At 39.7% G+C, this 15,387-nt stretch overlaps 1 protein-coding gene across 1 annotated transcript in view; it reads right to left on the bottom strand.

Moving 5' to 3' along the window:
* Positions 1 to 15,387, bottom strand: part of KIZ (kizuna centrosomal protein) — a 146,378-nt gene that overhangs the window by 28,709 nt on the left and 102,282 nt on the right. Inside the window, exons 7-9 of the mRNA XM_040447853.1 lie at positions 14,637 to 14,757; positions 3,483 to 3,648; positions 2,543 to 2,608 (exon numbers count right to left, since the gene is read on the bottom strand). Of these exons, the coding sequence (XP_040303787.1) occupies positions 2,543 to 2,608; positions 3,483 to 3,648; positions 14,637 to 14,757 (353 nt within the window). The remainder of the gene's footprint in view (positions 1 to 2,542; positions 2,609 to 3,482; positions 3,649 to 14,636; positions 14,758 to 15,387) is intronic.

The following is a 15,387-nucleotide window of genomic DNA, read 5'->3' as shown; positions in this document are numbered from 1 at the left end:
GGAAACAGGCTCCAGGCTCCGAGCCATCAGCCCAGAGCCATCAGCCCAGAGCCCGACGCGGGGCTCGAACTCACGGACCGCGAGATCGTGACCTGGCTGAAGTCGGACGCTTAACCGACTGCGCCACCCAGGCGCCCCCTTAAGATTCTTTTTTGATAAAGTAAACATCCTTCTGGATTCAAACCATCCATTGAGTTTTCAAGTAGAAATTTCCTGCAGAAACTAATTTAGCAGTACTATGCAAAGTACTGTCTATGAGAAATTATGGCAGCAAAAGGCTTGGGTGGGTCTTGGTCCCAAGTGGTTACTACAGTTCAGGAGGTAGCATTCATGTATTGAGTGTGTAGTACATGCTTGGTGCTTTCACACACATGACCTCATTTCAACTTTAGGACAACTTTTCCAGGTAGTATGTCTTTCCCAATACAGAGGCTCAGAGGGGTGGAGAAATAGAGCAGGGAGTAAAGAGCTGACATAGACAGCTGATGCCAAAGCCCAGGCTCAGCTGCCACATCTCTCCCAGAGGACAGCCCCTGGAATATTCTTTTCCTTTGGAATACTCTAGAAGGAATGCAGCTCATACAACAGGAAAGCCTCAACAAAATTATTATGAAGAGGGTGGCGGACTATATCTTAAGCCAAACAGGACACCTGCCCTACTCTACCAAAGGCCAAATCTCCAAATAATTATGCCAAAAGTCACAAAGACCTAATAAAGAGACGATGGTCAAGGACTTGGAGACTGAACTAATACAATGTTATATGACAATTATATCTGGAAAAAATGAAAAAAAAAAAAAGAACTGAAGATCAAAGTAACTTCAGTGACACATGATACAATATAGTATTAAGCAGAACCAAGGTGCCTGAGGCCCTCAGACATCAACTTCATGGGAGGTCTGGTGGGTGGGAAGCACAGAGGAGAGTGTGGTAGCCAGGACAGAAGGCAATGCTCAAACAAAGTCACTGGCTTTGCAAGTTTTTTTTTTTTTCTTTCACATTTCCCAAGTTAGTTTATGACTACTACTTTGGCATAGAACCAGGCGCAAGGCATTTTTTTTTAACTGCCAACTATCAATGGGTCAATGGCATGATGATGGAATTGCAATTTCTTTAAAGATCCTAATGGCAAATAATCCTTGTTACCTCTAGGCTTGTCACACCCCTTTCTTCAGGAAGAGGAGAAAATTTTGAAAGCCCAGTATTTAACTATCTCTTCTATTCTAAAGAAAGTCTATGAGAAAATACCATCTGCATTAATTTGGGGGAGAGTCATATATATGCAAGGGATGATTCCAAAGAATACTGGAGAAGTAAGAATGGGTAAGTGGATCATTTCCTGGTTTCCACCCAATAAGCCTTTGTCATTTCCTCTGAAATAACTTCAGGGGTCATTAGATACTTGTGCATTCAAAGGTAAATTGCAAAGGAAAAGCATCTAAATGACTTCTTGGTTATTTGCAGTTTGGAATCATCCATACTTCTATTAATAAGAAGAGACTCTACCAGAGTTCTCTCAAAACGAAGAATAAGAAAGCAATAAACATCTCACTGGGAAAAGGTTTAAAAGAAAAGAAAACCTCTGCATTTTGGAGTGAAATATTATCTGATGCAGAATATATACAATAATTGCTCTACTATAAACTCCCTTTTCAAAACCAGAGTTCATCACAGAAACATGGGCTTAAAAAATTAATCATCAGGCCATGAATTGTACTGCCATAAAGGAATGCCATTCTTTTCTGCTTATAAACAACAAAACTACCACATATGCAGATGCATGCCTCAGTACCTCCGTGCAATGGTGTATTTACTTGTATAAATATTTAAAGTCAGACCTTTGAATTTCTAATGAAGTAGGACACCACTTTACAAAATAAGGTACTAGTAAATTTAGATGTATGACAAATAGAACTCTGTTCAGAATACTAATTGCTGCTGTTGATATTCTAAAAGTAAAAAAAGTAATGATATTCAGATTCCATATAAACAAGCCTAATACATGTGAGAAATCTTAATAGGTCTTGATGAAGCCTTACTGCTAAAATTGTTAAATTATCAGACAGGCTAACCACCTCCTATTTTTGGTTAGTTTTAAGTTATCAGAGGTACAAGGCAAGCTTCCCGGATGGCATTTCCCCCTCCCTGCTCTTATTTTAATAATACACATTCAATTATCACAGGAAAGAAAAGAGTAACATCAGAAACATCTGTAGTTTGCCATATAATGACTGGGTGTTCCCCATGGAGACTGACCTTGTCACCCAGACGCAGGTGCTGAAAGGCTGTGTGATGGGGTGCTCACATGTGTAAATGTAAGACATGATTATGAAGAATTCAATAGACACGGTTATTTTCCACCTTAGTTTATGTTAACGTAAACTCACACATCCTGCTCTTACAATTTAATCTCCTGCTCCAGCACGTAGCAGTTGAATATCCTCGCTCTTAGCGGAGTCCACAAACCACTAACGTAGAAGGTTCTGATTACATAATAAGGTTGAATCCTGTGTTTGAAACTCACAGGCGACCGTAACTTTACCTGTGATGGGGATCTTTGCTGCCATGCTTTCTTCCCTGCTCTCGTCTCCACAGCCACTGGAAACTTCTAAAAACAGAACACATGATGATAAAAGTGTATTTCAAGGATATATTTATGGAGTAGACCTTCGTCCTTTTATTTTAACTGCCATTCCTTTTATTTTCATTGCCTCTCCATGTCCGTTTTTTGATTAGTTTATTTTTTTTTGTCTGAAATAGTACTGTTTCTAAAAGGAAACTGATTCTAAACCAAAAGTTCTCTCTATGCTGTTTTCAAGCAAAATAATTTAGCCTGACATCTATCAAATTCAAATGGGGCTTAAAACAAGTAAGCTTCAAATCCTGCACATGTATATCAACCTCTGAGTATGTCCTGAGCAACTCACAGCTCTCTTGGAAATACCATCACAGCAGTTTACTGGCATGAATTGACAGTAACACTAAAATTATCACAATTTCTGGACACTAAACATTGGTTATTAAATTTGGCAGGCATAAACTCAGATTCTTGGTCATCTGTTTAGACTTTTATGAGGTTCCATTACAATTAAAAAGAATGTTTACAAATTATGAGTAAATTTTACTAAGTGATATCAAAAACTTCACAGTATTGTATGGAATCATCTTCATCTTTGTGACACAATCAAAATGATCTACTGTCTAGAGGTTAGTTTTGCTAAGATTTCATTACTTATGAAAACTTATTTTGTTGGAAATTCAGCAGAACTGCAGACCTACGATTAGGTTTTCCATTCCTGTTAGACTAAAGGAAAACAAATACATTTACTAAAAGGTGGCTTAAAACAAGTAAGATATTATGCATATTAAAATCAGAGGTATTCTCTGGTCAGCTTAATTTTATATGTATACCTTGAGAAAGAGGGTGTTATGGTGACTCTGAACGCATTTCTTCTGTGGACAGAATTTATAACAATAGTTACCTTGTTCCCTTGTACGAACACTGTTGAGCCACAGAGCGGGCTTTGCTTCCTTTATTCCACTATTGTCATTCAGAATAGATGGCAGGCTGCAAGATGATTCATTACTGTGAATAGCTGACCTATCATCACACTCTTCCGTAAGGGCTTTTTTCAATAATGCCGTTGCCTACAGTGTTTAAAAGAAAGCACAAAGAAATAAAAACAAACTCTAGTCACATTACCCTTGGTCTCAAAAACCCAGCCTTCAAATGTAATTTCAGGTTAAGCTTTACTTGGGATTTAATTTGCTTCCTGACATTTAACTGAAATTTAAATGTCTTCAAGATAAGACAACATCTGATTATTTTCCAGCATAATTTCTTTACAACAACTTGCACTTGCAGTGACACCTTTTTTGAGGACTTACGGAATGCGTAAGTGTTGACTCATGAAGTATGTATATGAGATGTGAGCACCTCTGTTAATCTGGGCTTGTTTATCCAAGATTTACTCTTTCATTGCATGAATCTGTTTTTCGGGCATGTAAGACAGTTGGGTTTGGAAAGTAAAAGAGATCTGGAAAAATGTGACCTTAAGATATCCCCATCCTTCTGTTTTTTAAAAATTTATTTATTTATTTATTTTGAGAAAGAGAGTGAGCATGAGTAGGGGAGGGGCAGAGAGAGAGAGAGAGAAAGGGAGGGAGGGAGGGAGGGAAGGGGAGAGAGAGAGAGAGAGAGAGAGAGAGAGAGAGAGAGAGAGAGAATCTCAAGCAGGTTCCACACTGCTTGAGCTCAATCTAATGAACCATGAGATCATGACCCGAGCCAAAATCAGGAGTCAGACACTCAACCAACTGAGCCACCCAGGTGCCCCAATATCCTCATCCTTCTAGAAATGACCCCTGAACTTCCCCCAAACGGGAAGATTACAGAAAAACTTTGTGGCTAAGGAGGATATACTAAAGCAAAAAGAGAACTAATCTTATTCTAAATCATAGTCTTCAATCAAGGATAAAGACACTCTGCACTTTGCCCCTCAGTCTGCTGGGGAGCTTGGGAAACTTGCCCACCACACTGCCTATCTGTTTTCAAAGGGCCCTGAAGTGTCTTACCTGTATCAGCTCATGCCTCACGGGCAGGCAGGTGGCACAGATTTCATCATGGCCAACTTGAGCAGTGGAGAACAAGTGGCAATTAACAGGACAGGTTAATACTCACGTCTATTTGTCAGGTCAGCACTCTCCTCCCAAGAAATAAAAATACACTGCTAACAAGAGGTAACCAATGATGACATCACCTCCTTCCAGAGAATATGTTTTTACCTCTCTTCCTACTTAGAACTGATGATTTGCCCAGTCTTTTGGCAGAGGAAACCGAAGTGGTGGTGCTGACCTATCACTGGTATCAGACAACAGGAGTAAACACAGGGTGGTGTTGAACCCAACCTGTGGGAAATGAACACAAGACTCTAGAAGAGTGGAACTGCACAAAGCCTCACAGGTTATCTTTAGTCTAAGTGAAAAGTGGTAAAACCATAATTATCTAGTAAACAAGAGGGAAGATAATAATCTTTCCTGTGATTAATATGAAAGAAAGTGAAGATGCCCTGACAAAGGGAATTACTGAGGCAGAACATGGAAGATCCAGCCTTGTGAGTTTGGCTTGGAACATACTTTGAGGTCACTGCTGTTAGCTTTGACATTCCTGCAAGGTTCTTGCCTTCTGCCTTTCCTAGGACCAGCTGGCCTCCTGGACTCATGCCCATTATAGAGGATTGCCATGATTGTAGAGGATTTAAGGAGTTCTGGTCTAACTTTGCATCAGGTTAGACTTATAGCAAGAATTTGTCTGTAGTCCACTTCTAGTAACCAGGTGCTTTTCCTCTATTTATTTAAATTAGTCTTTGATTTTACTTTTACTCCAGTTATGGTAACTCTGTACTGGGATGATCTGCACAGTATCTGTGTTTCTGCAGACTAGAGTTCAGGTGTAGAGTCCTGTTTCCGAAGCTCAAGCGAGAGCTGGTTCCCATCACTGGCTGCCATAGTGCCCTAATTCCAGTTGCCTACATGGACCACTGTGCTGCACCTGCTTCCAGAATCTGTCCAGGAAGAGAGGTATAAAGAGTAGGACCACCTCTTTGAACTGCCATCACTCTGTCATTATGGTCTCTGGACCATTCCAGCATGTCTCAGTTCTAGATCTCCACCCATCCTGATCTAGTCTCTTCCCCCAGAGAGTTAAGCTCCAATTCTGTGTCCCCAATAATGCTGGCTATGTGAAAAGCATTTTAGAACGTGAACAAAATGATTTCGCCCAAAATTCTGTAGTGAAAGCTGTACATTTCTTTTTCTGATAGTTAAAATAATCCAAACATTCTGAAAGAGCCTCAAATATGCATTTCTTCCCCATCTTACCTTATGCAATAGCTGTAACTAATAATTTCTTGGCATGACTTCATAATAGCCTCTGTCTTAACACATATCTTAAGAATAGAATTGTTCAAGGGCTATTGAAGCTTCTTGTGCTTTGTGCTGTAGAATTTGCAGATACTAGAAACTGGGGTTGCCAGTGATTCAAACTACTTCTCACTAGGTCCTCAGAGATGACACATAATTTATCTCACTGGTTTGTGCATCCCTTTTCATAGAAGGGATCCCTTCCATGAAGCAAATGGGATCTCTTTTGCTTTAGCTGGGTTCCAACTGGGTCTCAGAAAGAACACAGAATAAAATGCTATACTAATACAGTAAATTTCTTTCTAATAAGTCCTTACATGCTTGATAACCATACAGCACTACCACTAGTTCTATACCAAGCACCCCTCTTCTTTCACTCCAGAGAGGTAAGTAGAGTGATAGGCATACTGCAGGTTTTTTTTTATTTTGTACATTTCATGCCATTTATCTTTACTCAATACTCCTGTCTCTAGAATTTCTCTTACTTTTTTTCATAGAGACATTTACTAAAAGGACTCATCTTCTAAGATAAGTCTATAGGTAATTTCTCTTTTTTTCTAAGTTTATTTACTTTGAGAGAGAGAAAGCAACGTACATGAGTGGGGGGGGGGAGAGAGAGAGAGAGAGAGAGAGAGAGAGAGAGAGAGAGAGAATCCCAAGGAAACTCCATGCTGTCAGTGCAGAGCCTGACTTGGCTCAATCTCATGAACTGCGAGATCATTAGCTGAGCTGAAATCAAGAGTCAGATGCTCAACCAACTGAGCCACCAGGCACCTCTATGTCTTAACAATGACTTTTTTATATCTGTGAAGATTTTTGGTAGAGGGTCAAATTATAACATGAGAATGGCTAGGTTGGCTTTACTGGATCATGGAGCCAAAAGAGAGCAGATGTGCCCACTGGGTCATCTGCAGAGGAATCCACAATATAAGGCCCTAAAAGCAGGGAATAATGATAAGCAGGACAGAAAGAAATGTCAGCCTCAGACAAGGAACAGTCAGAAAGTTTCAAGTCAAAAAAAAACTTCTGCAGAGTCAGAAGAAACATCTGTAATACATTCTCAAGACGTACTGTTTGCAGACCTTTCAGAAGGGCATATTTCTAAGGAAGCCCCCAGTTTGAAGGAGTTTGCAGTCTGAGGCCACAACACTAACCAGTACCTGCAAAGGAACAAAAGCCCAGAGAAGAGAGAACAAGCTACTTTACACAGCTCATGCTGGGACTGAATGGGCTCTGCAAATTGGAGCTCTCTATGTGAAAAATGCCACCAGACAACAACTTTACTAGCGGCCTCCTGATGGTGATTATGAATGGACTATGCTTGGGTTTCAACTTACCCGTTAGTGAATAAAGGCTCTGTTTGATTTCATACATTTGGAGCCTAGGAGGGAGATGGAGACTGTCTCACTTCTCTCAGTTGTCTGATGCCTAAGTCAATACCAACAAACTAGTCCCCTCACTTTTCTGGCTTCCCAGGAGCCAGGAGAAAGACACACACTGTTTGCAGGATGACTGATGGTGGTAGCTCCACATTTCAGATCTTATGAAAGATAAATTGTCCCATGAATTATACTCAGCAGGACACCTAGTTACTGGTTCAACTCTACTAGAATTTTTCTCAAAGTCCGGTTTAAATATGGATCCTGCTAGGTCTAAAATCCCAAGAGTCATCTCTTAATTTATATCCAGAAAGTTATCAATTATGATATTCACATGCATAGATACATGAAGATATTACTGGAAAAGACATTATGTCCAAAACACCATTAAAAGAAATGAAAGGAGAAAATCAAACTGCTCCAAATATTGTAACAAATCGTACCAATTTATATTAAAAAAGTTCTTACAAGTCGGTAAGAAAAAATATTTCTAACCTAATAGAAAAATGAGCAAAGAACACGGACCTGCAAATTATAAAAGAAGAAATACAAATGGCTAACAAATAGGTAGGGGAAAATTTGACCTCAACTATAATGTAAAGGTCAAATGAACAAAAAAAAATTGGATGTCATTTGCACTTCTCAATGCTGGTGCTAAAAAAAAAAAAGTCTGTAGTATCCAGTTTCATAAAAAGTTCACAGAAATGATATTTTCATTCATTCCTCATAATTGATGACCCTTCCAGAGTGAGATGTACCAGTGCATAGCTATAGCCTGAGAGATGCACACACCCTCTGACTTGACAGTTCCACAGCTAGAAATTAATCCTAAGGAAATAGCATAAACAGTTGTAAAATCTGAATTGCTCAGATGTTCTTTGAAACTTTTTTTTACTAGAGTAACAATTAAAAACAAATGTTAGGGGCGCCTGGGTGGCTCAGTTGGTTGAGCATCTGATTCTTGATTTCGGCTCAGGTCACGATTCCAGGGTCATGGGATCGAGCCCTGTGTCGGGCTCTGTGCTGAGTGTGGAGCATGCTTAAGATTCTCTCTGCTCTCTCTCTCTCTCTCTCTCTCTCTCTCTTTCTCTCTCTCTGACCCTGTCCCCAGCTCACGCTCTCTAACAATTAAAAAAAAAAAGAAACCACAAAAGCAAACAAAAGCAAACAAAACAAAACAAAAAAAACACAAATGTTCAACAGAAGTGTGGTTAAAGAGACTGGAGTATCCACACAGAGGTCTCAAACATCCATACAGATGTTTGAAATGATGTGATGTGATGATATGAAGGGAATGTGATGATATGAAGGGAAGTTCACTTGTGACAAGTAGGAAAAAAAGAAGCTTTGTACACAGCCAGTATAGCCCACGCTTGTCAATACATTAAATATTGAAAACCACACACTGCAATTTCAATTGACAATTTTCTTTTATTCTTTCTGTTTACCTTAATATTCCAAGTTTGGAAGTTTTTTTCCTGTTAGTTTTTTGTTTTTTTAAAACTTATGCTAGCCCTAAAAGAATGTGATTTCTGTGATAGGCAGTACAAATACAAACGGAAAGTGAATGTGAAAGCATCTAGTAGAAATAAATCCTGCTCTCTATGTAAATCAGTGCTATTAATGCTGATACAAAAAAGCAAGAGAATTCGGGCTGTCAACAACACGTAACATTTTCTCTTAATACACATATTTAACTGACCTTCCTCAACAACCTCACTTTTGCACACCAAAAGTAATTTTTCAGAGTTTAAAATGAAATGCTCTTAAGTTATAGGAGGGGAAAGGGATAGAAAGAGAAAGGGATTTTATCTATGGAGCAATTGGAAGAGAGGGGAAGTATTCATACAAGCCGGTAAATGAGTATTCAAGAGATAAGATAAAGAAAAAAAATAAAAAACAAAAAACAAAAAACACCCCAAAAAACCAGGCCATCATTTAGGAAGAGTTTGAAGGGATTTCTGTGACCAGTCACCTGTCTCTTCTGGCAATGTGTGTGTGGTAGGGGACAGGACTGACCTACTGTACGAATGATACCAACATGCCCCTCTGCTTTTGCATGGAGAAATTCTCTTGGGTGGAAAGAGACATCACTTAGGAGAAAAGGAGTATTAAGGCACTTCGTGTTTTAATGAAGCAACCAACTCATTTTTTTTTGTCCACATAAAGTAATTACAAATTTTTCTGATTTAAAAGCATGCAGCTCAATTATGTAATTACCTAATAGGTTATGCAGGTGCTGTGGATCTTATCTGGTCTCGAGGGGACATAATCTGAGTTTCGGTGGCTTTAATGATGTATTTACTCAAGAGACGGGATTGACTCCAGCTGACAGCAAAGGGACCCACAGGTAAACATCATTTACATGTGGCTGTTTAATTAGCCATTTACCCAAGAGATCAAAGTAAATATTTCTGAGCTTCATTAGATTCTTAACCAAGTAATTTCTAGCAGAGCTTCCTTAAATTTTGAAAATCTCTTAGTTTCACGATTTTTATCTATGGGGAACTATTTAACTGATACTATTTATCAAATGTGTATATTGTTTCAATGCAGAGAAACAACTCAAAGACACTTGATTTTGCTAATTGTGACAAGATGATGTGTGAACGAAGCAAGTCCTAGGACTCACAAAAGCATTTTGTCATAGAGTTTACAATGCCTGTCCTGCTCATGTCATTTTGTAATGTACTTCTCTCAGGCTGTGCATTTCTTTGGTCCCAAACTAACAGAAATTGCCTGCTTACTTCTATTTTTAAGGACAGACTTTGTCATTAATTTGTTGGTAATTTTTATGATTGTCACTAATATGAGATCAGGATCATTTAAAAAGGAACAAAAAAACCTACCAGGGGACTCTCTCTCTAGAATAAAAAAAATTTTTTTTAAAAAGGGGCATCTGGGTGGCTCAGTCAGTTGAGTGTCTGACTCTTGATTTCAGCTCAGGTCATGGTTCCAGGGTCATAGGATCAAGCCCCGTGTTCAAGGGCTTATGATTTTCTTATGCTTGTGATTTCTCTTAAGATTTATGATTTTCTCTGTTTCTCCCTCTGCTCCTCTCCTCCATTCGCACTCTATCTCTAAAATTAAAAAAAAATTTTTTTTAAGAATCTAAAAAAAACCTGCTAGGGGAGGCATACTATCATTTGAATCCTAAGCTACTAATTGGGCAGCCCCCTTTCCATTAATAATGGAGTTTTTATTTGAAAAACCATGACTGAATTGTCTGGAACTTGGGACATGTTTTCTAATATGAACAACTTAAAAAAATAAGATGATTAGATAGCAAAGTGAAGTAGACCAATACTTCTTTCACCCCTTTTTAAAAAATGTTTATTTATAAACTCAAAATGGTTGAAAGACCTAAATGTAAGACAGGAAGCCATCAAAATCCTAGAGGAGAAAATAGGCAAAAACCTCTTTGATCTTGCCCGCAGCAACTTCTTACTCAACACATCTCCAGAGGCAAGGGAAACAAGAGTAAAAATGAACTACAGGGACCTCATCAAAATAAAAAGCTTCTGCACAGCGAAGGAAACAATCAGCAAAACTAAAAGGCAATCGACAGAATGGGAGAAGATATTTGTAAATGACATATCAGATAAAGGGTTAGTATCCAAAATCCATAAAGAACTTATCAAACTCAACAACCAAAAAACAAATAATCCAGTGAAGAAATGGGCAAAACACATGAATAGACACTTCTCCAAAGAAGACATCCAGATGGGCAACGGACACATGAAAAAATGCTCAACATCACTCATCATCAGGGAAATACAAATCAAAACCACAATGAAATACTACCTTGCACCTGTCAGAATGGCTAACATTAACAACTCAGGCAACAATAGATGTTGGCAAGGATGTGGAGAAAGAGGATCTCTTTTGCATTGTTGGTGGGAATGCAAGCTGGTGCAGCCACTCTGGAAAACAGTATGGAGGTTCCTCAAAAAGCTAAAAATAGAACTACCCTATGACCCAGCAATTTGCAATTCTAGGCATTTATCCACAGGATACAGGTGTGCTGTTTCGAAGGGACACATGCACCCCCATGTTTATAGCAGCACTATTGATGATAGCCAAAGTATGGAAAGAGCCTAAATGTCCATCGATGGATGAATGGATAAAGAAGATGTGGTATATATATATACAATGGAGTATTACTCGGCAATTAAAAAGAATGAAATCTTGCCATTGGCAACTACGTGGATGGAAGTGGAGGGTATTATGCTAAGTGAAGTTAGAGAAAGACAAAAATCATATGACTTCACTCATATGAGGACTTTAAGAGACAAAACAGATGAACATAACAGAAGGGAAACAAAAATAATATAAAAACAGGGAGGGGGACAAAACAGAAGAGACTCAGAAATATGGAGAACAAACTGAGGGTTACTGGAGGGGTTGTGGGAGGGGTGATGGGCTAAATGGGTACGGGGCACTAAGGAATTTACTCCTGAAATCATTGCTTCACTATATGCTAACTAATTTGGATGTAAATTTTAAAAAATAAAAAATAAAATTTTAAAAAATGTTTATTTAGTTTTGAGAGAGAGAGAGAGTGCATGCGCAAGTGGTGGAGGGGTAGAGACAGAAGGGGTAGAGGATTTGAAGCAGACTCTGTGCTGACAGCAGCAAGCCCAATACAGGGCTCAAACTAATAAACCATGAGATCATGACCTGAGACAAAGTCGGAGACTGAGCCACCAGGGCGCCCCAATACATCTTTCACCCCTGACATGGCTGAGATGTGAAGTACTTGCAGTGAATGGAATTAATGAAAAACACTGTTGTTATAAAATAGTACTAAATAAAATGGACAATAAAACCTGAGAAAATCTTGCTTAAGAACTACATTTATCAACAGATATGGAATGGACCTGTTTTTCCCTAAGAATATTGTTCTTTATTTACTGAGTCCCACAAAATGCAGTAAAATGCAAATGTGTGTGGGAAGGATACATACAAGGTTATCTGTGAAAAGGGAAATGGGATCCATGAAAGGCACATGGGGGCTGTGTCTATATCTGCAATAATTTATTTCAGAAGAGGAAAGGGGGGAGGAAGCAGCTAAGAGGAGAAAGAGGAGGGGTAGGGCGATGGGGGAGGGGAGGCAGAAGGTGAGGTTTGAAACAAATATGGTGCAATGGTAACAACATCCATGAACTTGGGCAGGCATGGGACTGTTGAGATCATTGTATCATTCTATGTGCATATTTTGAAATGCTTAAAGTCTCTCTCCTCTCTTTTTTAAAGAGGCGAGGAGTGGGGGGGAGGCGCTTGGTAAGGGCTGAAGGTGCTCTGAAAGGCTTGTGGGGGCGATGGCAGAAGTTCTGGACCACAGTGACACAGACATGTAACTTTGGTGCAGAGGGGGCAAGGCTTGCCTCCAGGAGGGACACATGTCGAATCCTTGAACTTTGAACATGATAAAAATAAAAACTTAAAAAGGATCAAAGCCAGAAAACCCTACATTACAAAGATGAGAAAATATACTTTGAGACAAAACACGTTGACAAGACAATAAATTTAGAGGAAGTGCCACCTCTCTCAATAGACGGCATTCTAGGGAACAAGGAAGACTACAATGGGCACACTCTAGATCTGGGCTTCTGGGTCCTCCCTAGTGCTCCTCTAGGGGATCTACTCCATCGCTTTCCTCTTTCTGTTCAGCATCTTCACACTCACCCACGGGTGCCTCCTTGTCTGGTCAGAACCACTGTGGGGGTCCCTCCTCTGCCTTCTCAGTCCAAATCCAAGGGGGTACAATTCCCTAAGGCACTGCAGAAATCTTATTACAGCCCTGCTCAAAAAGCTCTCAGGGCTTTCCAGGGTCTAGTAAAGCAAACACAAACTCCCTACTTGTGCTGGATGGTCATTGCACACAGGGCCCAGCACCACTTCGGACCTTCTTGCCCACCACCGCTAGCCTGAAGCCTGCCTTTCAGCCAGGAGGACCAGAGCTTGGGTCTACTTCCTGGGTCTGTTCTTTGGCTCCTAACAGCCCTTCCCTGTCACCCCTGCCCCTTCCTGCCTGATGCAACCCCCTGTAATCTTAGCCTGTCAAAATTCTGTCTTTCTCTCTTTTTTAAAGTTTATTTATTTATTTTGAGAGAGAGAGAGAAATAGAGAGAGCACAAGCAAGGGAGGAATAGAGAGAGAATCCCAAGCAGGCTTGGTGCTGCCAGGGCAGAGCCTGACTCGGGGATCCATCTCACAAACCATGAGATCATGACCTGAAATCAAGAGTCAGACGCTTAACTGACTGAGCCCCATTCTGTCTCTCTTTTAAGGGTCACCTCAATACTTCTCTACTCCTTCCACTGTAAGGTCTGCCTCACTTGTTCTCCAGATGGCTTGGCTCCTTTTACTGGAGGCCGATATTCTCTGATATTTTCCTATTACACACATCCTATTATGCCATTTCCCAGAAGGAAATGTTACATTTTATTTATCTCTTTCCCTTCAATGGATCTGGGCTGGTACCTTTATACAGAAATGGATCAGTACATATTTGCTGAATTAACATGTATGATTGCTCAGTATTTTTTGTTGTTTATTTTTTAGAGAGAGAGAGTGTGTGAATTGGGAGAGGGGCAGAGAGAGAGAGAGAGAGAGAGAGAGAGAGAAAGAGAAAAAATTTTTTTTTCAACGTTTATTTATTTTTGGGACAGAGAGAGACAGAGCATGAACAGGGGAGGGGCAGAGAGAGAGGGAGACACAGAATCGGAAACAGGCTCCAGGCTCTGAGCCATCAGCCCAGAGCCCGACGCGGGGCTCGAACTCACAGACCGTGAGATCGTGACCTGGCTGAAGTCGGACGCTTAACCGACTGCGCCACCCAGGCGCCCCAGAGAGAGAGAAAATCTTAAGCAGGCTCCACATTCAGTGGCGAGCCTGACTTAGGGCTCAATCTTCCAAGCACAATCTCTCAATCGCAAGATCATGACTGAGCTGAAATCAAGAGTCAGACACTCAACCAACTGAGCCACCTGAGCAACAGGTGCCCCAGACTGTATTTTTAAAGTATAGAGTGGGGAAAGAAAACCAGAATGCTACAAGATGCTTCTAAGTTACTTGGAAAATGTTGTGGTCATTATGCTCAGTTAGGTTACCTCCAGGATCTGAACATAGGAAATTGAGATTCCTACACAAAACTCTGCACAAAAGGCCTGAGATCAGAAAGTGATAACAAACAAACCACAAAACCTCACTTATTACATAACATTTTTTTCCAAATATTTTAACCATGGTTAAGAAGGTGACTTATTTCCTCAAATGAATCATTTGTATAATCTTGAAATTTCATTTTTTTTTTAAATAAAAATTACTAACCCTTGACATCTGGTTCACTTTTTTGACTGGGAAAACTTCAGATGGCTTAACTACTACTTCTCTGATAGAATTATCATGTTCTTTCAAGGTGGCAACATGCTGACCTGGTGCTTGTTCAGATCTATAAAACAGAAACAGGAGACACATTAGACATTGGCAGTACTGTGTGACTAAATGAGATTCCTTCATTTTTAAAGGCCCCATAATCAAGCTAGTGAAGGATTATTTATTCAGAAAAGTCAGGAACCTAATATATTCTAGACTAAGGTAATTTTCAGAGTTCAGGTATGTTTTTTTAAAATTTATTTTGGTTATGATTTCATTGTTAAATGAGCATTCTCAACTTTGACCACATACTGGAACCACCTGGGGAACTTTGCAAAATCTAGGTGCCTGGTGCCATCACTAAAGGATCTAGTCAAACTGGGCTTGGGTGTGGCCTGGCCATTGGGATTTTTTTAAAGGCCCTCAGAGTGGTTCTAATATATAGTAGCCATGGTTTCAAATCATGGGACAGATAGTCCAGCTCCTCTTATGTGTGGTTAAGAGAAACCCATCACATTTCTTTCTGAACAATAATTTATCCTTGTTATACTCTCACTAAGGTCTACTTGTAATTAAAAAGCATTGAGATAATATTAGTAAAGAGTTAAAAAGTGAGCATGTATTATATGTGCAGACTCTGGCATGTAGTACATCTCTAGGGTAGGAGATGTACAAGATGAGCCTGGAACATCTGGGCATCACAAAG

This window comes from Herpailurus yagouaroundi, unplaced genomic scaffold, assembly GCF_014898765.1.
Source record: "Herpailurus yagouaroundi ecotype Mexico unplaced genomic scaffold, PumYag 196, whole genome shotgun sequence".
NCBI lineage: Eukaryota > Metazoa > Chordata > Mammalia > Carnivora > Felidae > Herpailurus > Herpailurus yagouaroundi.
Note: the sequence above shows the minus strand (reverse complement) of the source record. Positions and strands in the feature narration are given on the sequence as shown.